Source organism: Phalacrocorax carbo (genome assembly GCF_963921805.1).
Source record: "Phalacrocorax carbo chromosome W unlocalized genomic scaffold, bPhaCar2.1 SUPER_W_unloc_1, whole genome shotgun sequence".
NCBI lineage: Eukaryota > Metazoa > Chordata > Aves > Suliformes > Phalacrocoracidae > Phalacrocorax > Phalacrocorax carbo.
In genome coordinates this window covers 2575057-2599614 of record NW_026990243.1, presented here as the reverse complement: position 1 = coordinate 2599614, position 24558 = coordinate 2575057, and the positions used below count along the sequence as shown (strand labels likewise).

At 38.3% G+C, this 24558-nt stretch overlaps 1 protein-coding gene and 1 pseudogene across 6 annotated transcripts; one reads left to right on the top strand and one right to left on the bottom strand.

Annotated features, from left to right (window-relative positions):
* Positions 1–1657: 1657 nt before the first annotated feature.
* Positions 1658–21721, bottom strand: LOC135310078 (heterogeneous nuclear ribonucleoprotein K-like). 6 transcript variants are annotated; one of them, XM_064439779.1, is made up of 16 exons: positions 21441–21721; positions 18981–19059; positions 18792–18870; positions 17808–17918; positions 16365–16421; positions 14844–14887; positions 13840–13912; positions 13172–13285; positions 11874–12002; positions 11027–11334; positions 10631–10685; positions 6849–6899; positions 4488–4509; positions 4331–4413; positions 3714–3883; positions 1658–2866 (listed from the first exon to the last, which is right to left on the bottom strand). In XM_064439779.1, the coding sequence occupies exons 3-16, from the start codon at positions 18837–18839 to the stop codon at positions 2836–2838; spliced, it is 1296 nt and encodes a 431-aa protein (XP_064295849.1). In that variant the 5' UTR covers positions 18840–18870; positions 18981–19059; positions 21441–21721; the 3' UTR covers positions 1658–2835. The 6 variants fall into 6 exon arrangements, with proteins under 6 accessions (XP_064295849.1, XP_064295852.1, XP_064295851.1 ...); XM_064439782.1 differs by having other exon boundaries at positions 1658–2927; positions 4331–4398; positions 21441–21720; XM_064439781.1 differs by having other exon boundaries at positions 17808–17905; positions 18791–18870; positions 21441–21718.
* Positions 21722–23248: 1527 nt separating this feature from the next.
* LOC135310815 (recQ-mediated genome instability protein 1-like) lies at positions 23249–24278 on the top strand (annotated as a pseudogene).
* Positions 24279–24558: the final 280 nt, after the last annotated feature.

The following is a 24558-nucleotide window of genomic DNA, read 5'->3' as shown; positions in this document are numbered from 1 at the left end:
CCCCCGCTGCCTGGCCCCCTGACCGCCTCATGCCGGCCGGCTCCAGCACAGCCTTCGCTTCAGCAGTCGGGCCTTCAGAGGCAGCAAGCGATGCAACCGAAACTCCTCCTCCCTTACTGGCACCAGAAAGCAGCTACACCAAGGACGCGAAAACCCCTCACATAACCCACAAGCACCAGCCCCTCAACGACGCCACACCGCCCCGCCCTTCTAGCGCGGTGCAGGGGAAATGGCATCGCCCGCCGCTCACTAAGCAGGCGCCCGGGGGACGGTTGGGAGTGGGGTAGGCTGGCATACTAGTGCCTGCCTGCGAGCTCCGCGGCTTTATAGTAATTTAATTCCCTTAAAATAAACTGTAGCTTGCTTATACAATACTAGCCCTGGAGATAAAGACATGTAGACACTGCACTTCAGGGCATGATTTAGGAGGCTTGGGGGTGTTGGGTTGACGGTTGGACTTGATGATCCTAGAGGTCTTTTCCAACCTTAATGATTCTATGAATATAACATTAGTTTTGACTTAATGGGGTCGTACAAACCTACTTAAAATACACACATTTGCCTTTTCTGGCTGTGCAGTGGTTGGTAACTCATGCACCAAGCAGTCAAAAAAAAAATAATCATAATTTCTAGACCTTTTAAGTTAATTTCAGACATAATGTACAGAAACATACAACTAACAGTGAATGCTGCTACAGAACCCATACCTTAAGGGCTACATTTCAAATCCAGCAGTTTCTGTACATAGTCAGCCTTTAAAAAACAGCCCCCATAAAGAATAAATGGTTTCGTTTTGCACAATCTGTATTACTATGGTTTTTTTTGAAGTACAAGTGTAAGGACTATTGTGCTATCAGTATTTCCCTTGGGAAAGTAGGGAAATACTACATCCCTCCCCTAGCATAAAACTCCAGCACAATACTCCTCAGGAGACAAGGCAGCTTTTCAGCACTAGGGTAGTAGGAAAAAGAGGGGTGGGGACAGAGGCAAAGACATAGGACCCAAACCCACAGCTCCTTTTAGAGCAGGAATCCCTTAGGCTCATCTCAAAATGTACATGGTTGGTTTTAAGGAAACCTTAAAAGAAAACCCTACTAAAGTTAGAGCAGTGCTCAACTTCTTTGTAAGACTAGGTTAGCTTCTTTAAAAGATGCAGATCATTAAAAAGAAAAACCAACACACTCTAGCTTTCCTCCCCCTAAAATATTTTAAAAACACAACCCAGCAAACCACCTGCACATACACAATGTAGAAATACATAGGAAAAAAAAAATCCTGTACCCATGTTTTTCTTAATTCATTTGCATTTTGCCTGACACCTTTTTCTAGGTTGCTGATTTCTCCATATAACTTATGTTCAGCCTTTCCCAAGGAAGGGCCAATTTACATGTAATGTTTATTCACTGGGAAAACTGCCATACTCATTGACAAAAGCAGGTTTTGGGTGTTTTCTAAGGATTGATCATAGCTCCGCTAAGTAGGTCACATCTTACAATGTAATGGGAAAGGACAAGGAGGTAAGTGTAGCTCCTTATTATGATAGGAATTGCCCCATATGGTTCAAAAAGATGAGAAAAGTAAAATGCTCTAGACCACCACCCCCCCAAAGTGAAAGAATCCCCTTAATCTGGATTAATCACATTCAGATTTACAAAGCTCTTTTGCATTTTTAAAATTGTTTTTATTTAGGAAGTGAAATTAAAACTTGCAAACTATAAATACAAATGCCAAAGTATTACATGAAATATCCAGAGGTACTTTATATTTTTTAATTTCTCACAAATATTTCATACAGAATTCAACAAACAGGGAAAACAAGTTCTGTATACAATGAAAATCAAGTTAGATACTGCCAATTTCTCAATTCGTAGAAGTTTCTACCCAACACAAGTGAAAGCTCTGAAAACTACATTCATTAATGATACACCAACTGCAATTTTTAACATTATTTGCATTAAGCAAGCTGTCTAGAACCAGGTGTATTTAACCTACTGTTAACTCAGTGGCATCACAAACTCAAAATATTTATTTATATACTGTCACCAACATACATATATATTTACTGCAAAGAGTGCAAAAAAAGAGGTCAAATTTCACACAATGTTTGCATTAATATTTTTGTACTTTTTTCCCCAAATAGCAAAGCTGAGCCACTGTTTTCTGGAGGTTATTTGCCAAAACACATAACTCCATCTATATCAAAGTAGTAGAAGAGCAAGCTTAACAGCAACTTTCATTTACGCATTTTCTTGTGGGGGGAAAAAGGGTATCCATTTTAGGTATTACCCTTTGTATATAAAAAAATGACAACCAATAATAGGCTCACTAAATTTATTTAAAAATCATAAAATATATATCTTAAAAAAAAGAGCATTACATTCTGCACACTGCTCTCAAAGGATGCCAGGGACATGTGGACAACCAGTCTTCTCCCCCTTAAAAAAAAAAAATAAAAAAAATGTACAGTGTACATAAACCAGGATGCTCACAATAGTTACAGAAAAGCCAGTACACTTTACCACCAACAATGAACAAAAATAAAATCCACACTCTGCTGCTGTTTCAAAATTTCAGCGTTAAGTCTTGTGTGGCCTTTCCCTCCCCCAAATATTCGTAATGAACTAAAACATTACATCTGGTGAACAGCAGATTCCACTACACCTCAAATGCAGAACACCTATGAAGCAGAGGAATGTCGGCTTTTTAAACAGAAGCAGATATTTTTTAAAAAAATAAGGAGGGGGGTGGGCCAGGCAAAAAGGGGGAAGGGGGGGGTTGGGGGGTGAAAAAAAAAAAAAAAAAAAGGTGCAGGACTCCTTCAGTTCTTCACTAGTCTTAGAAAAACTTTCCAGAATACTGCTTCACACTATAAAAAAGAAAAAATAATCTTGCATTAGAATCCTTCAACATCTGCATACTGCTTCACACTATAAAAGAAAAAGAAAAAAGCATGTATTAGAATGATTGACCATATATCTTACATCAATATTCACAATGGCATTCTTAAAGATTAAACTACAAATTCCCAATGCATTTAGAAGTAAATAAATAAAAAGATTAATGGCTAATAATTACAGGCATATAATCATTTAAAGCACATTTAAATAGTAGTAATCTAAAGCCAAACATTCAAGTTAAACATTAACAAATGCTATGATAGCCAACATGTTATTAAAGCAAAATTAAGCAAACTAAGTCTAAAACTGTTAATATTTGGCAGAAGAGAAAGTAATGCCAGCAAGGTGTGAAATGCTGTGTAACAACACCAACTGATTTCAACTTGTCCTGTAGAGGCACGGTCTATGCCATATGGCAGACTGTGATTTGTTGTCAGTTAAGTTATCTAAAAACAACAAAATCACTAGTCTTCCACACAGAACTAGACCAACATCCACTGAAATCTTCTATATTTTCTACAGGTTCTATGTAATTTATTACAAGTAGGTTTTTTTGCAGTAAATTTCACCAGAGAAATGAGAGGACTACTTGGTTAATGTGTCTTCCATCGAGATTAGTTTTGAGGGAATCTTCATTTTAGTTGGAACAGAGAAAAGATAATCAAGGCAGAACTACCACCAGAGAAGTTAGGTTCAATAGTTAGTTACATCCTGCCTTCTAAAAACTATATTGCACAGAAGAGCTTTAAAATGTAGTAGTAGTAAAGTCAGTTTAAAATTGACAGACAGTAAGGACAGCATTAAGCTTCAACTTGCCTGTTCTGCAGTAAATACTGAGCATTTTGTATCTGGTCCTGTGTTCCTGTAATAGTTATTATTCGATCTTCTGAGCCTTCTAGTGGTTCATCAATTTTGATTGAAGCTCCTGACTCATGACGTATTTGTTTGATTCTCTGGCCTCCCTTTCCAATAATAGATCCTGCCAACTAGGCGAGAAAATAAAGCATTCATTTCTGGATATAACTTTCTCTGCAAAAACACAGTTCTGTTCAAGTAGCTTCCATCAATTTGGTTTTAAGAGTTGCAATGGAAGTTTACTCTTTTACAGCCTCAAAACATCCTCTGTAACATTTATTATATAAACACAGGTGGGATAAAGTTGGAAGAACCAGATGCTTGTTTGTAAAAACATGCAGACCATCTCTATTCCTGAGTATTAACAATTTAAAAATAGTTCAATGCATCTCTAGAGCAAAAACAAAACAAGCATCCTTAAGAATAAACTTTTGATGATTTAGAAACACTTGCTTTACATTAAAAGTACTTATCAAGCATCCCAAATACTTTTTATTTACTTACATAGTCTGAGAAAAGGCTGTGACTTTCTATTTATTTATTTAAACACAACTGGAAAGCAAGTCAGCTTCACTTACATCTTTGGGAATCGTTACTTGTGTTGTGATGATGGGTCCACCAAGATCTCCATATGAACCACGCCCCCCTGTGTAAGAATAGTCTGATTTAAACGTATGCATCAAGCCTCTTACTGACTAAACAAAGTGTATGTCAAAGTCCTCTATAAAGACTTACCATATCCAGAGCCACTCTCAAACTATAAGAAAAAGAGAAAGAAAACCCTTAAATAGCAAATAGCCATGATTCATCAACATGCTTTCATCTCAAGTATCATACTGTTAAGTTTGAGCCTATTATCCTAACCCACAACCTTAATCTAAGTGTCCTTAAAGGCAAACTGGGGAAGAGGGCAGACCAGGAACAAAAGGGGGGGGGGGGAATATCTCATGAGAACCTCTTAGCTTACTGTTAAAACATCTAAGAATAAGTCATCGAGATCCAGCCATACCAGTTTACCAAGCAACCTTATAATTTCAGCTGGTAAACAGCTCTTGATGTTGATCTACTCCTGAGCTTTGGACTAAACTAACATTCAAGTCAAAAGATCAGAGTTCAGCCGTACTATACTACAATCCTTTGTATCTTAGAAGTGACGATCATGACACTAATTACTGCTGTTCTGCTAAAACCACCATATACCAAATCCAAATCACTACAACGCAGCACTCCCGACTGCTTTTATTTTCAGAATTTGTAGACTAGTACTTGATATCAAGAGCTTAATTTGGTCTAATGCCTTCTAAAGGCACAAACACCCATTTTAATACCTTCCTGTAGAACCAGAGAATGGATGTGCACACTTTTCTAGAATTCAACGTATATCACTGAAGTACAGAAATAGAGGAATTTGTGTGAATTACTAGTTTGCAGGCGTTGTAATGCAACAACTTTTTTAAAAAAAAACTATTTACCTATGTCATGGTTTTAGCTGGGATAGAGTTAATTTTCTTCACTGCAGCTGGCATAGTGCTGTGCTTTGGACTTGGTATGAAAACAATGTTGATAACACACAGATGTTTTGGCTGTTGCTGGGTAGCGCCTGTACTAGTCAAGGACATGTCTAGCTTCCCATGCTCTGCCGGATGCACAAGAAGCCGGGAGGGGAGGGGGCACAGCTAAGAGAGCAGATTCAAACTGGCCAAAGGGATATTCCATTTTATGTAATGTCATGCCCAGTATGTTAACTGGGAGGGGCTGGCTGGGGGAGGGAGGCAGCAATCAGGGCAGCATCAGTCGGCAGGTGGTGAACGGTTGTATCGTTTGTGTTTCTGGTTTATTCCCCCTTTTCCATTTTATTATATCATTATTGTTATTAGTATAATAATAATGATTATGATAATAATTTATTGTAATTATTAAACTGTTCTTATCTCAACCCACAAGTTTTTGTGGTTTGTTTTTGTTTTTTTTTTTTTTTTTTTTTTTTTTTGCTTTTGCTCTTCCGATTCTCTCCCCCATCCCACAGGGTGGGGGGAGTGAGCAAGTGGCTGCGTGGTGTTTAGTTGCCAACTGAGGCTGAACCACGACAGTCCTTTTGGAGTCACATCAAAATGGAAGCTATTCAGAAAGAAAAAAAAACAAACCTTTGGCTGATCATCTGTTTTAAGCAACCTGTGCTGTATAATCACATTGCTTAGCAATATAGATCATAATACAACATAATAGAGCTTGTAGTGGATTGTGAATACAGAAGAGTAAAGGACACTGCTTGGAACTTAATTCAGAGGCTGATCAAAGCTGCATATTCCGCACACATACTCTTCCACCTATTTCTACTGATATTTTGCACAAGGAATCCCTTTTTCGGGCCAACTTGTTTTAATGAACAATCCTTTTCTTGACCCTTTCTGCTGCTTCTCTTCCCCAGACTACAAGACAGCAAATGAATTTGACAGCAGATGAGTAATTACAACTGCAGTGTTTAAGTAAGCTAGGAACTAACATTTAATTTGGCATCACTTTGCCATCTTCTAGGAAGCATAAACGCTTGCCGACACCCTTTGAACTTTCCTTCCTAAATCCCCTAAGTTTGATAAACACAAATCAAATGGAATACTTTCAAATATATGGATAGGTAATGCATAATAGTTTACCCACAACTGTAAGTAAAGAATTATTTTTAACATTCCTTGTTTGAAATAGGAGAAAACACAGTATGATGAAGTCAACATAAAACATATTCCTAAATAGATGCACCTAGAGGGTGTTGAAAAGCAAGAGTTATAGTGAAAGTTACAACTTAAAACACTAAAATAGGGTACAAGAGAGGCAATACAACAGAAAAGCTTCTCTCTCCTGGCTGTGCTGCTGCATACTTCCATTGTGGGACATTAATTGCTTGTATACAATTCACTCTTCAGGACAAACTACCAATAGCCTGAGTTAGAAGGACAGCTTTAGGGATTTTTCAGTAGGTGCAAGCTGCCACTGACTACACTCAATCTCAAGAAATTCCAGTTATCACTTAACCAATTCAACTGATTTTCTCAAAAATCAACTATTAAACCAGTAAAATAAAAGCGTGAGCACACTCACCAACTCTGGTGGCTGCATGTCATCACAGGCATCCACATGACACTGCATCATCTTCCAGGCACAACATAATAGGAGGAAAAGAGGAAATTAATACAAATTAAGTCCAAGTCATGGAGGCTTATAGGTAACTTGGCAAGCAACTGCATACATACCAATTTTTCTGCACTACTACAACTACTACAAAGACTCAGAAGTATATGATATAGACCAGTTACTAGATTTACTCCCTTTTACTTTTACTGCAAGGGAACTGTAAGCAGTCACACTTCTTCCTTGTTTCTGTGGTATAAACAGATTTTCCTCTTACAAAGAGCATCAGACAGCTAAGGGGAGAGAGCAAAGCTTGAACCGTTTGGTTTGGTTTTTTTTTAAACACCTTTGAGTACTAAAACTGTACTATATACTAAGAGACGTTACTCTCAGATACCAAAACCTTCTATTTCTCTCATGCATAAAAAAACAACCCAGAAAATGCTTTTAATGAAACAAGTAACTGTCATTGATATATCAATGTCAACAGCAGGTCAAGCAGGAAAGACATGGCTTCTCATATTTTACTAATTCGTTTCCATATATCTCATATAACCTATAGCTAAACTAACAATCTACTACTGCCTAATTATATTGGAAATCCAATTACTTTTTTTTTTTAATGTGATATATAGCATTTCTTTCCTTCAGAATTCTACAACAAACGTAGGGGTGGGTGGGAATCAACAATTATAAAAATATAATTTGTAGAATCCACTTTAAATTACTATTAAGGCAAAGGCCTTTGCTGGGTTAAAATGTGCAACACAACATGAATAGCACACTAAAATATAAATGCTCATTTAAAAACAGTTCCTAAAATACTAGGTGCAGGATAACTTAAGATACATAGCACAAATTAGTCTGGGAAGAAAATTGTTAGCTACTACTGGTAACCAATGGAAATGAAATCGAAACCAAATGAAACACTGACTGGATAAGACAAAGTGCATAGTACATTCTTATTAATACTGTCTTTTACATCTAACGAAAGAATATGCATGCAATCCCAACTGATGGCAAATTCCTTATTGTAACTACCTTATTTTTAAGGGATGTCAAACAGCTTTCCTTCACCGATTTATTTTTTACATGTTCCTTAATGTCAAATTTCTTAAATATGAGGCATTTCTAATATTTTTTAGTGTATATACCTTTACTCAAGTGCTTATACAGATACGTATATATACACACATACATATATATAATTTTAAATATCAAGAAGTAGGAATCATTTGAATGAGCAAAAGCAGATTAGACATCTGAACATACACTCTACTTTTAAACAGACATTCTGATTCAGTTCTCAATTAACTAAAATTTAAAAATACCTTGAAAGCATTAAGAATTGACCATTTAAAAAAAGGGGAGAGGGATTAGATGGCTTTATATGCACTTCACCTTATTTTTTTCCAAGGTATGTTTTTGTGCATTTGTATATCTAAAGCACCCATGGGGATGGGGGTGTTAAAAAAGAACTAAATGGAAACACAGTCATGTTTTCTCAGCTGTCAAAATAACCGTTATGGTCCAGAGGCATTTGATTTAGAGTAGTTACAGCCTAAAATATATACCTCTGTAATAAGAGAAACAATGCATGTGTGTCTTTCAGTAAAATGCCTCAGAACAGCTATTTTATATATATATATATATTTTAAAATCCCAATTATTTTTTCCTCCCATCTTAGAATTTACAAGGCTGTCAATATTGTCACATCTCAGAAAACTCAAGTTTCACCATCCAGTCTTGGTTCACCGTCTTACAAGTCTTGAACTACCGAATTTTTCTGCCTTTAGCAGAGAACTGGGAGAAAATGAGGATTTCTGTATATTCAACATCTCCAAGATGTTGGTCTGAAGAGAGAATCTATTCTTGCCTTTTAATGTATTTACATAAAATGGCATTCCCATTCTCTGAAAATAGCCTTTCCCATGCGTTACTTCACAAACCAGAACAATGTTGGTTTACTCTAGTTTAAATATTTTGCTAGAGAATGGTTTCTATATGAAATGCATAGTAGCTCAAGAAGACCTTATATTTCTGGCACGACACTTCCAGCTTCAGCCTTGCAATCCATGGAAAGACTTCTCATCTGTTTACACAATTAAGGATACTGGGATTATGGCTAGCTAAAACTAGGAATTAAATACAATCTGCATCAGAAAGCAGTCCTCATTGTAGGCAGGCTATGAAAATCGTGCATAAAGCAGCCAAAGCCATGAGCAGCTCCACTGTGAAGAAGAAATAAAATTGCTTTTCAGAACATGGAAAATGAGCAGAGATGACTCCCGCTTATTTGTAGAAACTCATGTCAAGAAAGCCAAAGGTCAACCTGTTCAAAGTCAGACTAAACAGAGTTCAAACAGATTTTCTATTCTAAATGGAATGGAACAGAACTAGAATACACTATTGCCCAAGCTGAAGATTGCGCTCAACCAGATACTTGAGGAAGAGCAGGCTGCTCTGTTTATATGCCCTGACACTGGTTTTACCAGCTATAAATAGGAAAACACAAAAAATGAGCTTTGAAAACATAAGAATATGAATAAGGGATCTTAGAGGTATAGTACATGATTCTTCTAGTTTCTTAAGATTCAGAATACTATAGAAAACGTGGTTGTTTTGGTGTTAGATTCTTTTTTTTTTGGGGTGGGGGGGGTGGGGGGTGGGGTGGTGAGAGGTGTTTTGTTTGGCTTTGGTAATTTTAAGCGCAAGTCTTTCCTTTCAATATTTCTGCTAGGCTTCTGGTGCCCTAATTTTGACATTCTTATAATATGTACTTCCAGTATGTATTACTGGAAGTAATTGCCTCCTCCTGGGAGGAGGAGGCAATGTGTAAACCTCTTTTAGGTAGCCCATTTCATAGCTCCTGTCCACTTCTTTTCCATTCATTTAAAAGAAAATAAAAATAAAATAATATCTCATCTAACCTGTCATCTTAAGGAGTATGCCAAACAGAACCAGAGGAGGAAAAAAGATTGTTACCGCAGAGATTTACCTCCCAGATGCCTATGATTTTTCTTCCCAGGAAAGAGGATACAACAGTAAATGACTACCAGGAAGTCACATTTCAGAGTACAACATGGAAGAGTATCTTTAAGCCTTTTTTTAATTCTCCCCACCCCCAAACATGGTTGAATATACTCATTTAAAATCCAACTTATCAGTGGCCCTAGCTCCAAAACATTTGGAATTACAGTAGATTATGCCGTTTTCTATGTCTGGAGAAAAAAAAAAAAATTGATTTGAAAAAGCTATCATCTGCCAGACCAACTAGAGCTTTTTATAGCTATTATTCATGTTCTCTTAAATTCTGCTAACATCTCTTGGAAAACATTGTTCTGATGCGCTTTCTTGATCGGAAAAGTCTCCCAATTCATATTTTTGTCATCTTGCTTAAAAAGAAAAAGTCTAAAAGAAGGTCTGTGTAATAAAACCTGCAGGGACTGTGCTCTATCAACTTTCTATTCTATTGTTGATGGCAGGTAGGGAAAACAAACCACCAAACAAAAAAAACAACAAACCCACAAACTAAAACCACACAGCAGATCACACTCCAAATCCCCTTTACACCCCAAACAGTCGTCTTCTTGGGGGGACCATTTGTATGGCCAAAATGTTTTGGTGATAAAGTTTATCAGAAGCACACATGACCCACACTTAAATGTATGCAATTCAAGAACAGTTTCCTCAGATATTCAAAGTGCTAACTATATTTACTAAACAAAACAATATGAATTTTAACTCCTACCATTCCATCATAACGGTCTCCAGGTCTACCCCTTCGGTCATAAGACATAAGATCTCTAAAATGAGAAAAAGCAGCAGCACGACTCATGTTATAAACTAGTTTATATATTCTAATTCAAATTTTCATGAGTTGCACACAACTATGAATCTCTGAATGCTTTAGCCAAGTCCTGAATGACATAAAGTTACAGAACTACTGACTATAGTCCTGATAGACAGCTATATTGCAGAAGTAATTAAATTCAAGTACTTTTTGAAATTCTCTGGTGCAATGCACACTCAGTCCTGCATAATCACTACCAATACGGACTTTGAAACAAGTCCTGGAAACATGAGCACAACTCAGCAAATTTTACTCAACTTGAGTTTTGTACAATGCATTTATGCAGCAGCTTACCCGCCACGAGGAGGTGGTGGAGGAGGAAGAGGAAGATTACGAGCTCTGCTGCCACCTCTGCCACCACGACCTGGTGGTGGTGGTGGAGGTCCTCTGCGAGGGCTCATATCATCATAATCTCTTCTTGACGGAGGCATAGGTCGTCCACCACGACCAGGAGGCATTCGATCAAAGCCTCCTCTTCCACGCATTGGAAAGCCTACTGGACGTCCCCTTCTATCATCAAACATCATTGTGAAGCCACCATAGTCATATGTTTCATCATAGAAATTGGGATCATAAGGCTGGGCCCGTCCTTTAATTGGAGACTAAGACACACACACACACACACAAAAAAAAACACAAACACACCACCACCCCTCCCCCCAGTTAGTACTGACTGTTACAATTATTTTATCTCATTAAATTACTATATTAAACATATAAATATGAATTTAGACATTCTGAATACTTCTTTGATTTCACAATGCTAATAAGAAAGGCAGGGATGGTGATATGTTTCCTGAGAACTTAAACTATGATAGAGAAACTGCTGTTACTGATGGGTGGCACACGTACATTTGTCTCACTTCCTCCCCAATTTAAAATTTCTTATTTTATTGATATGTAAAGCATGACTAACAGTCCATTGGTACCAAAAATTGCTTCTCTCCCCCATAAGGTAGACCCCAATTCTAGAAAACAGGAATAATTTCAAGGAGTGCTAACAGTCCAATGCTTATTTTGTTACTAGAGAAGTAAGAGGTACTGAATTCAAAATAGAAATGGAAAGATATAATTTTCCATCCAAATCATCCTTACTTTCATGGATACCAATGAAATAATAGTAAGTTTAAAGACACATTACCTCAGAGATAAGATCCAAGATAATCTTTATACATTCCACAACTCTATCAGGTTTTCCACCAATAAGCACCACTCTATCAGTGGAATGAGGACAACACTCTTGGAAGAGCTTAATGGTAGTCTGAGTGTTCTGTTGAAGAAAAGAACCCCAAAATCCTCAAATAGAAGTATTTTAAACAATTTTATAAACTTATTGAAAACAAAATGGGTAAGACAGACACACACTAAAACATATTTAAAGAAACAATTGAACCAGACCATTAAACTTCCAGTCACTTTAAGTGAATGTTCGCTTCTAAGTTCTTATAACAAATTTAATCTTTGGATATCATATTTTTAAGACCTGCAGTTTGTATGAAATGCTAGTGAAGAGGGAAAAAGTTCAATTCTAAAAAGCTTTTGATTATGGCTCATCTACATGTTCATTTAATCAAATATTAGCAAAAGGACTACACATCCATTATAAGCTTACAGGCTATATAAACCTTCATATATCATAAAAACATGCTTTGGATGCAAGACAGCAACGTTGCTAGAATTACATCTAGTCATCTTGCCTTCCTCAGTCTGCACAAATAGTAGCTTATACCTAAACTGACCTGGAATTGCCTTTGACACAATGCCAGGAAAGGATAGAAAATAACTTTCTAGATTCAGAGACCACTTGGTTTTTAGAACAAAACCTCATTTCTTCACAAACGAAACAGTGGTCTTCAAGAAAGCGGAACTTAAAAACAAAAAAACCCCCCACCAAACCCCCAACCCACCCAAAACCAAACAAAACCCCCCAACCACACCCCCCCAACAAAAACAAAAACCACAACAGAAAGACCCAAAACCCAACAAAAAACCTACCCCATACTACCTTTTCATAGCAATATTCAAACGTCTATTAAATTATCATCATTAGAGTTTATGGAGATACATCCACACTAAAATATTTTCCATGTCCAACACCACCAATATAGCCTATTCAGCAGTTCATTCCAGGAGGAGTGATGAATGGAATTTAATTTTTAAAAGTATCCTTTATTTATAAAGATTACTCTACTGCTAATATGCTTAAAAGCTTTATGAGAAGTCCTAGGCTCTACCACCAACAGCCACTTTATTATTGACTTTTTGCAAGAAAGTCGTAATAAGTAACTCAGATTGATCTCAGAACACAGAAATCATGTAATGAAATATGTTCCAAAGGAATTATTGCACAGATTATGCTTACACTCACTGTTAACGAACACAAAAACCTAATTTGTTTATAGAATAAAAGCAGAATCTGAAAAGAATAGGAAACAGTACCTCTCTGAGTTCTTTGATTTTAGCACCCTTGACACCAATAATTCCTCCTGCTAGACTTTGATGAATTAGAAGTCTTAATTCACAGTCAAAGTCGCTACCTTTGTAGTGTTGATACTGTAAGATGCATAGAAGGAAAAAATAAAATATTAGTTGGGAAAACATAACTGAAAAACCAAAATATTATTTTTGTTTCTTTTGTTAAGGTTTTTCTCCAAACACCACGGTATGACTTAATTTGCTGAACTGTAATGCTGTATTTGCTATGATAGAATCACAACTATTTAAGTAATTTGCCTCAACATGAAGTGATGGCAAATGAGTTTTTATTTCTTTTATTATTGCTGTATAAAATTTTAAGATATCAAACAGTGCAACACACTTGCTTACAAAGCCAAGGCAGGATGGAAATTACAATACAGCTACTTCAAACTGTGGACTAAACATCAGGCTGTTCCAAATATTAATTTTCTAGGAAGAGACTCTGTCTGTCCTCTACCAAAAAAACCCACCAACGCATAGTTTGAGCGTTATAGGCCTCCTTTCAAAAAAAGGCTGGGTTTTATTTTCTAATGTAACATATTAAAAATAGCACACAATCATCTAGAATTATCTTATTTTAAAAATCTAAATTTATACCTCTGAAGAAGAAATAAACCTAAGAGACATACCTCTTCTAAAGTAGGGATAATCTTCTTCAAGATTTCTCCAATTGTCTCTGTATCTGCACTTATACTCAAGATGCTGTCAGAGGCCATAGTGTCAGAAAATATGGAGAAGGTGGAAAAGTAGTAGAAGTTTAATATTCATAATCATACACAAAATTCTAATAAGATTGACTATACAGAAGAACCTACAATTAATATTCCCCATTTAAAGTAAACCTGTTCACTGGATTTACAACACATGCATCTTTGTTTATGCCCAATATATATGCACGATGAATTTAAGATTAGGTAGGTCTTGCAGAGAGTGAGTGAGAGCGAGCGAGCGTGCACACGTGAGAGCTTTTGGAAGGGCTCAGATTAAGTGGGCAAGAAATCAACGCAGAACTGAAAGTAGAAGTAAAATATTTATGTTCCCCACCACCACTAATTTAGTATACCCTTGCCATTACATTGGTAAAACTGGCACACCTTCTTGTAGAAAAAGTGGGGATATGCAAGTGGTCAACATTATTATCAAGAGTAAGGTTGAAAGACCAGTTAAAAATTAGATTACTAATGGGCTCTTCAAAAAAGGAATATAAATACAAGGACCACCCCCAAACCCCAAAAAACCCACAACCAAACAAAAACATAACATAACATGAGAAGTGAAAGAAAGTGAACTAGAGTTAGTACTTCATCAGAAATAATTATGAACAATGTTGAGGGGAACAAGGTAGGCCACAAAGAGCAAGAAACTACTGAAACAATTTGATTTATAATGCAGTGAATATGCAACACTTTAAGCTGTGCTCCTTCCATTGAAATAAAATTAGTGGATTATTTGGGTGGCCAACTCACGTAAAAGTTCAGTGACAAAAAGACTTAATAGGGAAAATAAGACAGAAAACTTTAAAAAACAATACACGGTCTATAAGGGGATACTGTTTAATTATATAAAAGGCAGGTAATAAAATACATTTCTCTCTCTCTAATCAGGCAGTGAGGCATAAACTGTTGGGACATACCGCTCGGGGCCACTGCTGTCTGGGACTGAAACACTTGCATTGTACTGCATTGGTCATTGGCGTTCGTGGATGTTGGCATTGGGCATGGGTATTCAATCAGAAGTTGTCAAGTATGGTACCCGTTTGGCAACAAGCACATTTTTGGGCATAGCCAACCAGGGTTTTCACATGGGCGTTCAGGGGCGGATGGGCCAACGTCATGGTGGGCAACGCAGGGGTAAGTCGATCCAGTACATGGGTAACGGAGATATATGGCCAAAAAAAAAAAAAAAACAAGGAGAGGGGAAAAGGGGGAAAAGCAATAAAAATTTTAATACAAACTATACTCATTACTCTCAGTTAATGAAACAAGCTTAAGTTGTTCTGAAGACTAATACAATAATGGATTGCTACATTGACTGTGACTTAACAGTATGGATCTTCATGAGTTACTTTATCTGACTGAACTACTTTTTGCTTTTAACATCTTTATGTTTCAGTAGCAGGCTGGATCATGAATGTAGACACAAAAACTGTTGGGATCCATATTACTGAAACCTTGGGCAAGTTGGGAAAGTTAGTATTCCAGACCAATTAAATTATCTGGACTTAAGTGTTGTATTTGTTTGCTTAAAACAAACAAGCAACACTAGCTGCCAAAGTTAGGGAGTATATGTATGATTCCTAACCATTTCAGATTAATCCTCAATTCTAGTTGCTATAGTTTGTGAACTTAGATGGAACTGATTCTGTAATGATATATTAGCAAATGTTGTGTTGAACACAGTCTTGCTTGAAAAAATTGCTGAATTTGTAGCTGATACTAAGTACAGGAGTGTAAACAAATGGAATTTACAAAGCATTGCCAAGTTTTATAGATACATAACATTTACACTAAACACCTCTAATCACAAGAGTCAAGCCACTATAAAATATGAATAGGCAAATAAGTCATGACCATTAAAAAATGCTTTCAGGTACCGGAATAAAATGTTTCTTTACTGTTCTATAGCCATATTTAAATCATGCAACCTTAACATGAATGTTTTTGTGCTTTACGTCCAAGCTGTTAAAGTAAGAACAGATGGACTGTTATGGTTTGTTTTGGGTTTGTTTTTTTTTTTTAAGGAAGTGAAAGAATTCCTCTATGAATAGGTTAAGCCAGTCACCTGCAAGTTTTCAATAGTACTATAACTGATTCACACATATGGGAAATGGTACAGTTAAGGGTTTTAAACTTTGCCAATATTTCTAATTAAAGATGTTAACTCATTTGAAGTGTGTAATTTAGAGGAACCCTGTTTGAAAGCAGAGAGGTTTAATATAATCTCTCCTCCCACATAACTGATGCTAAGTTTTAATTACAACACAAACTGAAAAACTAAAGTTCTCTCCTCTAACAATCATTATAAATGGCTTATAATTAGATTGTTGTTGTCTAGATTTGAATTTCTCTATTTCTAGAAATGTATGCAATCAAGTTTTCAATGTAGTGCTCTGAAAGAATTGGTGTTAAATTAATTCGAACTCGTATATACTCACGTCCGTACGAAGTGCCTTAATATTTTTGCCACCTTTTCCAATCACTGCTCCAGCATTCTGGAAAATAGTTTTCAGAAGTTATGTTACACTAATACAGCACAGACTACATTTTTGAACTGAAGACTAAGAACAAGGTATCTATTTCTGCATTACCTTGTGGGATGCATTTAAGGGTGGGGTTTGTTTTGCCTTTAAAAGGTTCAAATTAAACTGAAACATGAACAGACATGGATTTACCATGGGGGGGGGGAGAAGGTCAAAATAGCTCTTACCACTGAACTTTGGAAAGAGATTAAAATACTCAATAAAATTATTTCAATTTCAAATTTAAGTTTCTAGGCAATTCTGCCTGTGTTAAAACCATCTTATAGTTAGAATGTGACTGAAAATACCTTATGGGATTCTATACATGTTATGTAGGTCAAGGATTTTCCTAATTTATTTGATAACTTTTTTTTTTTTTAGTATGTTTGCAAATTTCACTTTCGCGCTCCAAACATTTGATAATTTCAAATACTACTTTTGGTTTAAACTTATGTAACTCAACCAAACACTCAGGTAGGTAGAATCTGAAGAATGTAAAGCCAATACAAACAATTGCTAATCTCCAGTTGCTAAAAATCAACAGGAATAAACTCAGATATTCAAGGGGGCAATTATAAAACTACATTTTTACCAGGCTATTTCAAAAACTACATGCAAAATTATTGCTTTTATTATGCAGTTTATACATGACGCTAACAGAACCACGAACGTTTTGCAGCACTCCATGTAACTTGACTATTCATCAGAAACGCCATGCAGAGTTAAAGTAACATTCTCCTGCCCCAACACAAAAGACAGTTACTTCAGACAGCGCAAACATCTGTAACGACTGGAAATGCTAAAGGAGATTCATAAATAGCAATTTTACTGTGACAATTTATACTAGTCAATGAAGTGATTGCAGTCCCTGAAACATTACTCCCATATTTCCTCCTGTTGATACATACAGATTTACTAAATCTGGAAAGTTACTAAAATCCTGAGGAAGTCTTCATCTTGCCTCTTATATTTAATTTACAATCATAAGCTGATCATTCTCTAAACTGCTTGCTGTCTAAAGCCTAATACACAGTCATTCCCCTGGAAACAATCACATTTCACTCAAACATAAAAGAAGTGGCTTATAATTTCTATCGCTTTATTATTTCAATGAATACATTTTTTTAAATCAGAAAAGTCCCATAGATGATTAAAGACTCATCCTTGAAAAAATACAGAAGATAATACCATTGCAATATACTTCTGTCATCCATGCACACTTACAAATATTCCTAATAAGTTACTTTATATTAAATAAAGCACACATTCTTTCTAAACATATACCACAACATACACTTTCTCACCACTGCCTTAAGCAATGGTATAAGCAGGAACATAGCAATACTAGAAAAAGCATACTTTGCTTTGAAGCAAGATGCGTAATTCAACCATCTCATCTGTATTCCGAGATCTTTTGAAGACCTGTTCTTCTTCCATATCTTCTGCAGGACGTTTGCCTGTAGACAGGTCCATAGGGGGGAAAACACAAACATATATTTAACTTTCTAAGTCACGATAAAATTGTACAAACTTATGCACTGTATTCCTAATGAAGCATTCCCTCCTATTAGCCCAACACTAACTTCTGACATCTACCCTGATTATGTATAGCGCAGAAACAGGTTTTTACTTCATCAGCCTACATATCAAGTAATTATTAAAGACTCATTCCAAATCTACAAACTACAGTTGAAATGAGAATTTTGCAAACTTAGTGAAAAATTTACAACATGCTGTTTAAAGCAGTGCTGCATCACCTACCTAGTATTTATTTTACAATTGGGAAAACCTTAAAGCCCAAATGATCAAAAGCAGTTCATCCAATACTGAAATACTGGTGGAACAATAGGAAAGCAGTATTTCAAATAGCTTTGAAAAACTGGCATGCATCACCTCAGTGCAAATGCCCTAACTCTTCCTCACTGATTATGTCCAAAAAGTTTTCTGTTTAGCTAACATTTAGAGATATTTCACATATATATACATTCCTTCAAAATAACAACTGCAATACAGTAATAGATATGCCTGACAGTATTTTTACATGATCACACTGTCCAGACAAGTACTGAGTATTTAGCCATCAAGTATTTTCAAATCATTAGTTATAACTTTTAGTTACTTATGCCATGTCTTAAACACTCTCAAAGAGAAAATATGTATCTGTAATATAAAAACCATGTAAAACCATACAGTACACTTAAAAATAAAAATATTAAATGTAAAAATGCTGCCAATACAAACATTCAATACAGTTAAAGCATTCCAAAATAGTTAGAAACACTGAGACTTAAAAAGGCTCTTTCCCCCCCAATAAAATAAAATAGCCCTTTAAAAAAATTTACCATTTGTCTCTGTGTTGGTAAAGGTCTCTTCCTGTTGTTCAGTCTCCATTACCTTTTATTCTTAGGTATGCAGATAAAACCTGTTGCAGAATAAAAAAAGCTAGTACTTTTTTTTTTTGGGGGGGGGGGAGCAAACTGTACATCGCACTAAAAGGAAAACCAAAAAGAGATGCCCATTTTTAGAACTTACCAGTTTTATATATGCTTGCAGAGCAAAACTCAAGTGTTCTGGGCAGGATCAAAACTCAACAGCCTACTGCTTCAGAAGCCTATGAAAACAGCATAGATCAGGCTCTGTTCACTTACAGATCTGATTCTCACTACAACTAAAAATGGGGGTTTGACCCGAGTTTTTGCCGAAAAACTTTTCTTTATAAATGAGAAAACGTAACAAGGCCAAACACATCACTAGGAGGAGAAATAATAATCAAGTCTGTAAACTTACAGATCAACAACTACAGTCTGAATGATTCTGGACTTGCTCAGTTTTCAAGCATTTGCTAGTTTTAAGCAATCACATTTACTGACAATGATTTTCAGATATTTAAAGTGAACAACGATCCAGTTCCTATTTTTAGCATGTTATATAATACATACATTGAATTTCCTTTTTAAGAGACACTATGTATCAATCTTATTGTTTATAATAACTTTTTAGTCTAAATTGTTTAGAACTAATCACCAGCATTAATTTTAAAAGTTCTCTATCAACTTGCTATCAGGCATTCTATCATGCCTTCCATTCAATGTAACAGATGAACAAAAGAAATTACACACAAGCCACGCTAGAAAAATTCTGTTAAAAATACCACACTGGAGTTATACATAACCTCTGCATACATGCACAAAGAATCTCAAAAGCAGCTGAACTTTGACTTTGTGAAACAGGTATCCCTTTCAAGATCTATTTTTGTCCACGTGAGAATACTTGTAAAGCCCATTAGAAGTCCAGGCAGAACAATTTTGCACCTTATTCTCTTAAAAAAATCATTTGTACCGATAACAGCCAAACAAAGAACGCTATTTTCCCCCCTTTGGATTTTATTGCTTAACTTCCATAGCTTGAACAAATGTTAACACTTATGCATCCACGAACAAAAAAATGATGTATTTTTAACTTTTTAAAACATCCTTTCGATTATCTGTTATTTTGTAACAATTACCCTGTTTGTGCAGGTTAACAGCAAGCACCGCTGGTAGGCATGCACTCTTTTACAGCCGCTGCTAATACCACCTTCCCAGCACATGCTAGTATTTATTTCCAGGCCCCTAATTTGAGCTCATAAAAAAGCGCCGCTTAAAGAATAGCTAAGTTTCAAACAGACGTTGCCAGAGCGCGGGGGGAAGGCAAAAACGAAATTTCACCAGGTTCAAATGGCTAGCCCTTCCAGACCCTCTTCTATTATATTCCAGACCCTATTTTATTTACGACTCTCCCAAAAATTTTAGACCTGTGGGGGGGACGAAGTGTAATATAGTGCTCAGGACAAGGTGCTCTCAATTAGTTACTGCGCTCTGTTGTGTAAATTGAGTTTGCGGGATTAAATTGACTAACGCAATGTTTTTAAAAACATCGAAAGGATAAAGCGGCCACGGACATGGGTCTCTCCCCCGCTCCCTCCGGGACAAATGACCCTTCCGCAGCCTATGCACGAGACGCGCCACGGCCTGCTCAGGCACAGCCAGCCCGCCCGCCCGCCCGCCCGCCGCCGCAGAGCGCTCAGAAACCCACTCACTCTGGTGGGGGAGGAAAAGAGACGGCGTTATATAACCCCCGAAACCCTCCGCGGTGGCGGGGACCGGCAGAAATGGCGGCCGCTGTAATGGCGCCTAGCCACTGCTAGGCGGAACCGGGAGCCGAAAAACCACCACCACGCGGTTACAGGATTTCCCCCACTCTGCCCAGGGAGACACAAAGGAGGCACTTGGCGACCCTCACCTAAGCTCAAGCGGGGTCGACAGAGGGCAGCGGCCCCACCACGAGAACAACTCCGTCATCACCGCGATCGCCCCTAAAGAAAGCAAGCCCTGCTGCACAGCGCTCTCGATCGGTTTGGCACGGCCGCTTCCACACAGGCCGCAGTCAAGAGCGCCATTCCTCCTCTTTCTCTCTGCTCGCCATAATTCCCAAAAACTTGCCCCATTCACAATTACTCAGGGTACGCGCAGGAAGGCGACGGCAGCCGCTCTTCCGGCTTTAGCACGCAACCACTAGTATAGCCAGCCTCCACCACACCGCCACTCCGGGAGCCGCACCAGTTGGGCCGCTGCGCCCGCACTAAGGTCGACGAGGCGCGACGGCTGCCGGCAGAGACACAGATCACCCTTTTCGCCCTTCCCTCAGGACAGGCGGGCCCGCAGGTTACGCCAAACCACTCCACATCAGCTAGGAGTCACTCTCGGCCCCCTCCTTCTCCACGCAGCAGTCCAGTCTCTTAACCTACCCAATTCCGCCGCCCCACCAGCGGGGAAGAGCACTGTCCCTGCGGGTGCCGACTCAGGCCTCCTGCGTTACTGTGTCACACAGCAGCGTCGAAAGGGGCGCGATCAACAGCTCCACTTCCTGCCCTTCCCGCCCTTCCCCCCCCAGCGTGCGCGCAACACCTCCTCCTCCTCACCTTCATCGGCTACACGCGCGAGCCGTGCTTACCTGCACTCACCACCAACACCACCAGACGACTGGCCCAGCCGCCTCCTCTCTTCCTCCCCGTGGGGACGCACTGCGGCCCAGTTGGGTAAGGCAGCTGCCCGTCAGAGTAGGGATGGCCTCTAGTTCGCCCCGCCTTCCGTGTGGACCATGGCGAGACAGGCCTGGGTGTCATGTGGAGAGGAGCGCGATCCACCCTGCACCACCGTGGTGTGCTTAGGTTGCTTGTTTGCTTGTTTTATCTGCCTGACAGGAACTATGAGAAGAGCGGCAACAACAGTGGAGACAATGAAAGGCAGTAAAGGGGAGCGACCTCAGGGGTGTTTTTTTTTGAAAAAATGGCGTCTGCGAAAACTCCGCCTTGTGCTTGTGTAGCGCCGGAGGGGGCGGGGCAGGGTTCTTGCGATACTTAAAGGCGCGCGTGGCTCCACGTATTCTATTGGCTGTTTGGTTACGCGGGGTTTTTGCGGACTGTGCATAGAGGGCAGATATATTTTCTTCTTTCTTCCCACCCGCAACGCGGGTACTGGAAGGTGGGCTACCCTGCTGGTTCTGCCCGCTCGTTCGGCACTGCCCCTGCCCCGGATAAGTGTTGGGTAGTTTAGCTGAGGATAGGGTGCGGGGGAAGGGGCTTGGGCTCAGTCAGCCTGTTTGAGGAGTAGGGAGGTATGTGTCCCGTCCCCGATATGACTCTAGTGGGGCGGGCCATCTCACCTCGGTGTCCATCGCTGCCCACTGTAGCTTGTCGGTGCCCGCAGGGATGCGGGGTGGCAGCTGGCCTCACTGTCCCTGGGGGTCTTGGCACAGGGTAGCAGCGCCAAGCGGGTGACAGGCTGCCGAAGGACTGCACGGCCGAGATGAGAAACTTATCGAAAATGGCGTGACATGCTGGTCCTTACCTTACGAGAGGCCCACAGGATTAGACCCGTTGATGAGTAAACAAATGGGTTATTTCCTCAAGTAACTGTACAGTTTCTTCTAAGTGGTAGAGTTTTAGGGAGACCTTTAAGGCAGGGTATTTTTTCCTTAGCTGCAGGTTATAATGTCAGAAGACAAGCCTTGTGTTTCTTAACTATTCTTACAGTATTTTTTCTTTGGTGTAATTCTGTAGGGAGATTGAGCTCCTTAGACATCCCCCTTAAGGGGATAAACAGGTTCCAAATGCAGTTATACAACTTAAATATGCATAGCTACTTCTAAAACTAACAAGAAACTAGAGCTTATTAACCACTGATGTTCTTGAGACAATGACAAAACTTGGTACTATTACAGCCAAACTCTGGACTGGATCTCTAGATAACATTGATATTTCAGGCTAGCCTTCTGTTGCCAGTTCCAAAGCTTTCATTGTGTTAAAGTGTAAAAATCGCCCCTGTGGTACAAATACTTACAGATCACTACTCATTTGTATTGTAAGTGGTGCTTCTCACTTGTGCTCTTAACAGTGCTAATGAGGTGGGAGAATAACTTCTTGGGTAATTTTTTAAAAGTAGACTGGGTGTGAACAGTAGCACTTATAGGAATAAAACAAACACACACAGTTGGAGGAGAACCTTCTAGTTATATGTTCTCTTTCTATCCACAGCAAAAGGATTTCAGGTGTATACTTCCAATTAAATCAACAGGAAAAGATGAAGCCACCAAGAAGGGATGCTTGTAGAAGTCTCAGTGCTTTCCTGATACTTTGTGATAAGTAAACTGTATAGACTGGTTATGCTGGTTGAAGTTGGTTGGAGCTGTATGTTTATTTCTAGCATCAGTAGAAGTGCTTTTAATTGTAATTGCTTCTACCTTGTCACACTTAGAATAGCTGAACTTTGAACTGAGAGCAAATTTCTATACAATGCAAGTGAGAGACATCATAAATTTAGCTATTGTCAGAAGAATAAAAACATCTTTCTGGGTTTTGTTCTAGAGAATTAACTTTTTTTCTTTTAACTTAGAAAATGTCCGCATCTAACATCGCAAGAGTGGAAACTTGGCTTTCATCTACGTGGCATGTTGGAGTTCCTTTGATAAGGCTGTAAGCCTGTATTAATTGTATCTGTGAAAAAAACAACAGTAGTAACTTAAGTCAAGCTAAGATTAACAGACAGGTATTTGAACAATGGCTTCTTACCAGACCTAAGAGATTTGAAGTATCCCATTTTGCCTGATTGCATTTTAGATGCTCCCAAAAGAGACTTGTCTGGCTTCTGCTCCATACAAATTGATTCACTGGTTGATGTTAGCTAACCAGCATATTCACAGCTGCAGAAGCTCAGATGAAAAAATACTGTAAATTAAAAAGTAACAGTTAACATTTGAACATTCCAAGAATCCTGGGAATCAAAGTGTACTCAACTGCTGATGCTATAACTAACTGATGAGATAGATCAAATTCAGGGCATGGAATATCAACCAGTGCCTGTTCTCCATAGTAATCTTCCTCCTGGAAAAAAAAACCAAAACGTACAGGGGAATATTGCATGTTGTCTTGGAGTCCTTAAACCAGAAAATGGGAAATTCTTGGTGAATTGGATGAAGTGGAGTTTCTTACAGTGGAGTATACTCAGGAAAAAGTCCTTGCTAGATTAATTGGGGAAGCTGAGAACCTTAATCCTGTTGGACAAACTGATTATGAACAAATCGTTCCAAGGCCCATAGATGAATTAGGACAAACTCTAGGCACTCCAAGTGAAGATCTTTTAGCTAGTCTTGATGAAAATAATGAATTTGTTTTAAATAATGTAACACCTTCAGAAAGTGGATACTGCAGTAGAAGTGACAATTTTAGTACAGCCTCAGGTTTGCTCACTGCACATGATGAAAATGTTTTGTAACAAGAATTTGGAAATCCTTTGCCTCATTCAGATGAACAAATTTCACCTGTGGAATGTTGATGGATTTTTATTTCCTTTGGAAGATGACCTCCTTCTGGAAGAAGAGATCTAAAGAGAGCTGGAAGAAGTGCTGTCAGTGGTCATGAAGAGAAACATAGATTTAATTACCGAGAGGCTTCTACGTACATCTAGAAGTTAATGTGATTCATCTTTAAATGGCACTTATGAAAAAGATTATATAAATGAGAGAAGCCTGTAAAAGCTACCAGCAAGCAAAAGACTTCTGAAAGAACAGTATC

Coding starts and splice junctions, on each gene's coding strand:
- LOC135310078 (XM_064439777.1), bottom strand. CDS start 18,839: ATGGAGACTGAACAACAGGAAGAGACCTTTACCAACACAGAGACAAAT. Junction 6,900..10,630: donor GAGACCGTTATGATGGAATG/GTAGGAGTTAAA, acceptor TGTGCCTGGAAG/ATGATGCAGTGTCATGTGGA. Junction 4,510..6,848: donor ACATGCAGCCACCAGAGTTG/GTGAGTGTGCTC, acceptor TTTTTCTTATAG/TTTGAGAGTGGCTCTGGATA.